The 9522-nt window shown below is 45.7% G+C and overlaps 1 protein-coding gene across 3 annotated transcripts; it reads left to right on the forward strand.

Moving 5' to 3' along the window:
- Window positions 1-307: 307 nt before the first annotated feature.
- On the forward strand, window positions 308-7772 carry LOC309446748 (sterile alpha motif domain-containing protein 9-like). 3 transcript variants are annotated; one of them, XM_082066759.1, is made up of 4 exons: window positions 308-523; window positions 1351-1749; window positions 1873-1926; window positions 2439-7772. In XM_082066759.1, the coding sequence occupies exons 3-4, from the start codon at window positions 1923-1925 to the stop codon at window positions 7109-7111; spliced, it is 4677 nt and encodes a 1558-aa protein (XP_081922885.1). In that variant the 5' UTR covers window positions 308-523; window positions 1351-1749; window positions 1873-1922; the 3' UTR covers window positions 7112-7772. The 3 variants fall into 3 exon arrangements, with proteins under 3 accessions (XP_081922885.1, XP_081922884.1, XP_081922886.1); XM_082066758.1 differs by having other exon boundaries at window positions 1351-1926; XM_082066760.1 differs by lacking the exon at window positions 1351-1749.
- Window positions 7773-9522: the final 1750 nt, after the last annotated feature.

Genomic DNA, 9522 nt, shown 5'->3' on the forward strand with positions numbered 1-9522 from the left:
CGGCACAGGTAGGAGCACAGCTGCTCTGTGCCCCGGGAACAACCACACACGCACCTCGTAACCACTGTTCACTGTGGTGAGCTGGTCTGGAGCCCACGGGTGGATGGGAGGGTGGGCAGTAAGTGGGGTGGGGATGAGCTCCCTAGTTTTAAAAAGAAAAAAAAACACAAAACCAAAGACTCCAGCACACCCCCAGCCCAAGCACCCGACACGTACCATTGTGCGGCGGTGCCCCCACAGCCGTGCAGAGGGCAGAGGATGTCACCTGGATTTCAAAAGGCAGCACCACCCAGAACGCCAAACAGGGCAGAAGGGGTGGAGACTCGGCGGAGCAGCAGCAGTTACCCTTTTATTGCCGGATATCAGCAGAAAAAATTAAAAGCGACCTACGGGAGCACAGCGGAAACACCCAGAGGACAACTCCCGGTCTGGCGGAGCCCGGCACCGCAGCAGGCTGGCGCACTGAGCGCGGGCCCCGCAGGCCGCTCCGGCAGCGCAGCGCTGGGTCGGTCCCCCCGGTGAGGTGAGCGCTCCCTGTGTCGTGCTGTTCCTGCGTGGGGAGGCAGGTGGGAGAAAAGGCGGGAGCGGGATGCTTGGGAGGTTATTCGCTGCACGCTTCGCTGCTAAGCAGGACTAGGAAGAGTGAGAAGCCCCTGCAGTGACACCATCCCCCTGGGAAAAGGGCTGCTCAGCAGCTCGGGGGGTGAGAGGCGTTCACTTCTGTCCCACAGACCCACGGCACCATCTCTTCCCCGGCCACCCACACAGCCAATAGTACCCAAGCCCCACATGCCGGCTGCGGGAACCACAAACCCATTGCTGGTCACCCCCCCGACCGTTCTTTAAAAGGGGCAGGGGCCGGGTCTGCAGACCCCTCGGAACCAGGCTCTGCAGCCCAACCCCCTCTCCACCACACAGGTTTCTATTCCCCACAGAAAGTTTCGTTTCTGCAGAGTTTCGTTTCCCCGCTGAACCCCTGACGTCAGCTGTCACAGCAGGACAGGGAGGGGGCCACCGCACATGGCGGCACTGGGTAAGCCCAGCCCAGGGAACTGCGGTGGTGACCAAAGGCACAAAAGGCTGGAATTTGAGAGACATTTTTAGCCCCATTTCCAGGGGGGTTAAAGAGTCTGCAACCGCATCATCCCCTGCCTGTTTCCACCCACTCTGGACAGATCCACTCACACTACAGCACATCAGAGCAGGCCCGTAACAGGTTCCCCTTCCAGACGCTGAAGCCAAAGCTCTTGACCACGCTGGCGCCTCCAGCAGCTCACAAGCCTTATGCAGAGCTCACCAGGTGCTTAAATGGTAAATACGCACTTGCTCCACGTATCTTCTTTTTCCTAGACCCAGTACCTCCCCAGACCGCCGCCTCCTGCTGAGCTCACCTCTAGCCGAGCCGTGTTGCTGGGGAGCAAGTGCTCCTTGCCGTTCCTCCGTTACAAGCCTGGTCCTTTCGAGCGCGGTGTGGAGCTTGCACAGAGCCCACAGTCACCTCTGACCCGGGCTGAGTGGTGACTGCTCCTTCTACACGCGAGCTCAGAGGCTGTGAGTGCCCCTGTTGTGCCGCCACGAGCTGCGGGGATGGAGCCGGCCGGGCTCCGGGCACCTGCGGAACCCGCGCACAGCTGAGCCTCCACAACCGAGGGACATCACCAGCACCACGGCCCCGCGCTGACCAGTGCTCTCCCGACCCCTCCGCACCCTGCACAGCAGCCGTGTGGCTGGAACACCGCACCTTTAGAGGTACAGAAACTACCTGGGACCAAACAGGTGGGGAGGGGATTGGGAAACAGAACAAAGAAGTCAGACTTTACCACAGGAACATTAACTGCAAATCTGAAGACAGTTATTTTCTTCCCCCTCTAGGTTTTTGTTCGTTAACAGCAGGATTTCCCTCATCAAAGGCAACAAAGGCAATGGGTATGTGTTGCTTTCAGAAAATTTGTACTTTATATGCAACAATTTGCTTTTTAATATCTGTATTTTAAGGGTTCATCTGTAGCGGGGAACTGATCAGTACTCTTAACATCATCTTATGGTTTGTATTGATGCTGTCTTCATTTAGCAGAAAATTAACAGACTCAATCTACCCAAACCTCTCTAGTTTAGAGAATTCAGCCCATCAGTTCTGATAACTTCATCACATAATTCCCTTCAAAACATTTTGGGTTATTTCCATGACCAGAAATAACGGACAGTTTCCTGCTTCACTGATTTGTTCATCTCATACCATGGCTTAGGAGTGCTTCGGATTAAGGTTAATGATGCTTTTAGTCATCAGAACCGACATATTTGAGAAGAGAGTCTCCTACTAGTAGAAAGAAAACAATCTAGCATTCAGCATGGCCAGTTCTGCAAAGGTTATTATGCCTTGTCAAGCACATTGACGTGTTTTTAGTTTTTATTACTAATACATAATTTTTAACTTGTAGATTACAAAACATTACCTGTGAATGAATGGGATGAGAACCATGTCCAGTGCTGGCTGGAATCTATTGGAATCAAGAAAGAGTATGTAGAAAAACTACACGCAGAAGAAGTGACAGGTCCAGTGCTAATGGAACTGGATGAGCCTTTCCTCAAAGGCATCGGCATGAAGAAAGGCCAAATCCACATGTTAATCCGCAAGAGAAATGAACTCCTGCAGCCACAGGAAAATGCACAACCAGCCAAACATCTCAACAGCAAAACATCTGACAGAACTGATCCACAAACAGACCCAGGAATACCCAGAAACGCCTCTGCCCAGAAAACCTCCCATGGAGACAGCTGTGGTCCAGCAGATAAACCCAGTGGAGATAACACAGCTTCTGCTTCTGGCAGGAGGCAACGGAGGAGTAACAACTCCCAGCCTCAAAGCTCTGCTGAAGCTTTAGAGCTCAGCAACTGTCGGCCATTCAGAAGTCAGAATACTGATTTCAAATACGTGAAAGACCGAGTTCTTGCTCCAGAATCGGGAGTCAATGGTTTAATCGCTCCTTGCCATGAATACAAATCTTTTGCCACTGCTGCAGAACTGAACAAAAATCAACTGCAATCAAAATTTGCCTGCGAAGTGATAAGATTTGCTTCAGCCTGCATGAACATTCGAACAAACGGCACCATACATTTTGGTGTCATGGACAGCGTTGAGGACAGGGGCTGGAAACACGGCCAGATCGTTGGCATAAAGGTCAAAGAGAGAGAATACTACGTTGATGCATTAGATTATATAGAAAAATGTTTTTCCAAAGACGTACAAGAAATTGCAAGGAAATGTATCCACCCACCTGTTTTTGTTGAAGTGATTTCAAAAGACTCCGAGGAACAAAGATTTGTGGTGGAGGTTGACATTGAACCAACATCCAGCTTAGTAAAGAACAAACTTTTTGAAGTTTGTTTGCCAAAATACAATGAGGACAAAAAGAAGGTGAATCTGACAGAAACTTCAGTTCTCTACCAGAGACTGGGAGCAAAGTCTGAACCTGTGAAGCACAACGATCTAGCAACTTTCATTCAGGGTTTACAGGACAGGGATGTCGCAAGAGAAAAAGCCGAGCTCTCCAGTGCAGAAGTACATACAGAAATACCTCAAAATTTAGGAAGAAAGTTATCAATTCTACTAAATGATGGCAAAAGCTACATGGATGACTCCCTACGGTACATCCTCGTCACAAACAGGTGTGAAAAGAATGATCTGAACTACATCAACTTTTTAATGCACATGAACATCTTCTGTGTCTTTGACTTCGATGAAGATTCTAATGTGTCAGGACTGTGTAGCAAGTACAAAGAACACCATGCGGTGAGGTTGTATTTTTTACAGGATTTTTCCAATGAAAGTAAGACTGGCAACCCCCCCGCTCAGAAACATTTGTGCCTGTTTGATCAGACCAGCTGGATATTCTGCAATGGGCGCAGTGACTTCCTCGGGAACGAAGAACCTTGTGATGAAAACACATGGATTAGAACGAAAAAAAAATACCTTAAGAAAGCAATTACTCGCATTTGTGATGAAATCCTGCCGAAGCGGTCCTTCATCGTGCTCTTCCTATTGCTATCACCAGCGCAGAAACCACTTGTGGACACTTTTCAGGAATTCTATACAGAGATGAATGGCACGGAGTACATTGTTTGCATCGCGGAGTCCAGAGAAAATTACAACAAGTGGGCTAATTTAGCTCAGACGTCCTGCAGCATTGAGACACTCGAGCAATGCAGTGTCGTGGGTATGAAACTAAGTCATGTCGATACCACCATTCAGGCCATGCTGCCTTCTATAGCACAACCCAGACACCTGCCGGTCTCCTCCAGAGGGCTGTGTACGCTCCCCTCCCGGGAAGAGGAGAAACTCTTTTCCCTAGAAATCCTTTGTGTCGACCAATGCAATGATATCAAACTAGATTGTCTGACTGAAAAGGAAATACAAGAAATGGAACAAAATTTTTACCGAGGGAGAAAAATAATCTGGGAAAATTTCTGGCTTGCTGACACAAGACGCTGTGGGGAAATCATTGAACGCGAAGCATGTAAGGATGCTAGCAAACTCCTAGACGACATTTTACAAGGAAGCGGACTCAACTATTCTGTGGCTAAACTAAAAATATTTCACCACCCTGGAAGCGGTGGAAGCACAATAGCACGGCAAGTTCTATGGAAAAGAAGAAAGGACTTAAGATGTGCTGTTATCAAAGCCTCGTATCCTCCTGCAACTGTTTGTGAGCATGCACTTGCATTTAGAGATTATGAAGAAAAAGAATTCAGTCATTGTCTTCCTGTGCTCCTCTTGATTGAGGATTATGATGAAGACTATTTAGAAGAACTAAGGAATGAGTTAATGGATGCTGTATCAACTAGGAAAATTAATTCCCCCAGACCTTACTTCATCCTCATGTGCTGCAGACGATCCAATGACCCCGAAAGGCTTTGCAAGGCTTCTCCACTGGACACAGTTGCTGTCACTCACAAGCTGACGGACACAGAGAAAAGTCTGTTCAAAACTAAACTTGAAAAACTGAAGCAGAAAGATGTCAAGCCAGAATTCATACTTACATTTGTCCTGATGTGTGAGGAGTTCAATGAAACATACGTGAGAGACTTTGTAGGACACATATTGCAAGGCATAGACCGTTCTTCTCGTGACACCCTTTTGATGCGTTATGTGGCTTTGCTTAGTTTTTATGTACCTAATTCATATGTTTCACTGTCACACTGCGAGGCTTTTCTGGGCCTGGGGGTATACACAGAAAGCAAATCAAGAGCATATGATTTCAAGAGTCACTTGAGTGAACAAGCAAGAATGATTTTTATTGAGCTAAGGGACAGCACCACCTATATTTCATCTGTTCGGATAATACACTGCCTGGTTGCAAAAGAAATTCTGCATCAGCTCTCAGGGGATGAACCTCAAAGTCAACTTGCAATGACTCTTCTTCAGGAAAAGACACTCTTTGAAAACAGATTTGGACGAGAGGAATTCATAAAGTTCATCAGAGATCTATTTATTCGACGTGATAAAAGAAGCAGGGGTGACAATACCGACACTCTTTTCTCCCCATTCATTGAACATGTCTGTGAAGTCGAAGACTGTGAAAAAGCTATAGGTGTTTTAAAAGCTGCGTATGAACTCCTTGGAAAAGATCCCTTTTTTGCGCAGCAGCTTGCCAGACTGCATTACAGCAACGAAAAATTCGAAGATGCTGAACACTGGGCAGGGATTGCAAAATTCCATTTGCCAAATGATTCTTATATTTTAGATACAGAAGGTCAAGTCTACAGAAAATGGTTTAGTTTCATGGTGGATAAAATGACACAGGAGGACAGTCCCGAACACATCATTCAAAGGATAGAGATGGCTCTTAAAGCTATGAAATGCTTCAGGGCTGCACAACAGGCTGCAAAAGCAGAACGCGACAGCATGAACAACGCTGGCTATTTTGGAGAAGTAGAAGTAGGATGTCGTCTTCTTAGATTTTTGTCCACGGTCCATGTATTTCGCAGGAATCCAGAGGGGGAACATTCTGAGCTTGTGAAATACCTGATCACAGATTACGTTCCTAAAGACATTGAAAAAACATGGGGACGCCTTCACTCCCGCTTAAAAGGCTTACGCCAGAACCTGTACAATGCTCTGGAATGGATTTCGGAAGACCTAAGTTATTTCCAAACAGATAAACACCATGAGAGGGAAGATGAACAAGATGAAAAGGAAGAACAAATTTATAATCCCAGAAAATGGCTAAAAAGACAGTCTGAGGTATATGCCAAATTCTTTGTCTCAGCATCACTTCTTGAGGAAAGCAACAGCAGCCCCGAGAGCCAGCTGATTAGACGCATGAATATTTATAGGAATGGTGGAGGTAGCGTCACTAATATTCTGTCATTCTTAACAGATAAGAAAGAGAGCAGGTCAGCTGATAAGCTAGAAAACATCCTTAGTTTCTACACAGAAAACCCGCTAAGGGACAGGCTGGAGGACAACGATCTGATCAATTACATTTTGTGCCACATCACATTAGCGTGCTTATCACCAGGATCAGCCAAACTTCTTCCAGCACAAACTCTTCGTGACCTCAGTGCAAGATTCTTTAAAGGAAAAAGACCATTTCCAGCAAGTGCCCATTTTTTGCTCACCTTGCTGTACTGGCCAGACGAGGCATTAGACAAAGAGCCTAATCCAGACAAAGACGAGATTCTAAACTCTGCCCTTCAAACCCTGAAACGTTTATACGACATCAAGATGAAAGATGTTCCTACCAGAAAGAAAAGAATCTACACCCACTTTTTTCTGGGAAAGGGTTATGGCTTAAGTAAGATTGTGCACAAAACTAAAATTGATAAGTTAATTCCTGGGTCCTTAGACGAGAGGAGAATGAAGTGGCTACATGGAACCGTATGGAATATTGCCAAGATTCGCGACATTCTCAAAAGAGTTTCTGGTTGGACCAAGGACAGAAATTTATTTATACGTGGTCATGTGAAGGAGTTTCCTATCTTGCCACTCCATCGTGATTCAGTGCCCCCTGGAAATGAAAATGTGACCTTCTACTTAGGCTTTTCATTTAATGGTCTTGTTGCTTTCAATATCGAGGTTGAAAACAATCCAAGTCCTGTCAGCAGAACATGAGGTATTTAAGTACAGTAACAGCACCTACTGTGCTGTTGGAAGATACTGCACTGCCTGACCACCAGGTAGCAAGATAACCAGTTGACTAGTACAATACTACTGAATAGCTCAAAAAAATTTGAAACCTACCAGTAAAACATACCTTGAAACAGGAGTCTGAAACTTCCAGAGACACCAAAAGCAAGGGTTCAAACTCAAGACTGCGCTAATTGCAATATGTGCTTGAGCACTGTGGAGGGGGGATGAAAGACCCACTATTTCTCCTCTCCAACTCCAAATGTTTGGCCAACATCGCTCTTACATTGCTTCTGTATATAAATATTGCAAACCATACTAGATGTATCTGTATCTGGAGAATGGTGCAGAGACATGAGACCAATTTTTGATACTGATGACATAAAAGATTCTTTTTAAGCGTTGTTATAATTTCACAGTCCAAACAACTCCTGCATTTGGCAAAATGTTTTTGCAGCTTTATCTAAGAAACCTCCACACTGTGTATGATTCAAATTTGTCCACTGTATATACCCATGCTTGAAAATGTACTTTGTCTAACCTGATCTACTAACTGAAAAATGCAAAGGAGTTTGTTAGCACTGTGTGTGCAACCATCCTGTCACATTAAACTTCTATTAATAAAGCTATTATTCTTGGCATTTCACATCATTTGATACTGATATTGTCACTAAAATTTCCAGAAAACCTATTATATGTAGCTTAAGTTTTAAACTAATCATCAGCCTTTAGGAAGAATTACAACCCCTACCCAAGCTTAATGACCCTACCTGGAGATGTAGTTCTAATAGTAACAAGGTACAAATTGCTTTTCCAGCTTTGGTCAAGATGTGGGCACAGGCAAACACTGTAAAAGGAATTGCAAGCCATTATCAATTCATAACGAGATCTCAAACAGGATGAAAACAAAAATTATTCTATCTACCCCAAGCCTTTACCTTCTGCTTCAGGAAGCAGAAACAAAGCTTGTGACTGCTGGCCAGGTAATATTTGCCTCCTTCCCTTGCCTTCCGCCTGGGAGACCCAGCGGCACCGCACTTGTGGAGGGCAATACTTTTGCCTTGGGAAATCCAGGCTGGCAGATTTCACTAGGGCTCAGCAAATGCTTAAGGATTAAGCTTAACCTTACGGGGATACGCACACCCAAAGCAGCTTTTCCTAAGATGAGTTTGGAAAGTGAACTTCTAGGGATAGGGCAGCGTCCACTTCTCTGGGCAGCCTGTTCCAGCACCTCACCACCCTCATGGGAAAGACTTTCTTCCTTTTATCTAATTTAAATCTTCTGCCCTCTTTCAGTTTAAAGCCACCAGCCCTTGTCCAATCACTACACACCCCTGTATAACGTACCTGTCCAGCTCTCCTGCAGGTCCCCTTCAGGAAGTCTGCTACAAGGTCTCCCTGGAGCCTTCTCTTCTCCAGGCTGAACATCCTCAACTCTCAGCCTGATATCACAGAAGTGCTCCAGCCCTCTGATCATCTTCGTGGCCTCCTCCAGGCTTGCTCCAACAGTTCCATGTCCTCCTTATGCTGGGGGCCCCAGAGCTGAACACAGCGTTCCGGGTGGGGTCTCAGCAGGGCGGAGCAGAGGGGGGGAATTGCCTCCCTCAAACTGCTGGTCACACTGCTCTGGATGCAGCCCAGGATCCAGTTGGCTGTGTGGGCTGCAAGTGCACATCGCTGGGTCACGCTGAGCTCCCCATCGACCAACACCCCCACGTCCTTCTCCTCAAGACCGCTCTCAATCCATTACCCGCCCAGCCTGTGTTTGTGCCTGGCATTGCCCTGACCCACGTGCAGGACCTTGCATGTGAAGTCAGGATTCATTTGCTTGTCTCCATGTCTAAAACTCTTTGTTTAAAGACAAAGTTCACGTGAATGAGTTCTGGTAGTTTACAGACAGAGAGCTAGTACAAAGTTATTCAAACCACAACATGAGTAAAGGTGGATTTTCTGCTTATACACTTTGGAACAGCTAACATTTGTTGCAATAATTTAAATAGGTCCTCAAGAGGAGAAAAAATACGCAGAAACAATGGTTCACTTCTGTTTAATCAGAGACTGTTACAAAGTGGTAGAGATACTTTACAGATGTATATGTGCAATGATCCACTCCTGAAGCATACAGTTCATAGAAGGTTCCAATGGATGCAAACGATGTCAGATCCGTATTCTTCTTTGTAAAGTGAATGCTATAAAATTAAGCTAGTTACTGTTACCATTACTTGCATGCATTAAAGCAATGCACATACTTACCAGTCTCTCACTTTCTCGAATTAAATTCAACATCAATATTTTGCCACCTGTCTTTTGAAAAAGATCAACAATTCCATCCCTTTCACACTACTTACACAAAAACAGTATCAAGTTACAGAAAAAGCCTTCATGACACACTAGCT

The sequence above is a fragment of the Streptopelia decaocto genome (assembly GCF_964273445.1).
Source record: "Streptopelia decaocto genome assembly, chromosome: 16".
In the NCBI taxonomy this organism is placed as follows: Eukaryota; Metazoa; Chordata; class Aves; order Columbiformes; family Columbidae; genus Streptopelia; species Streptopelia decaocto.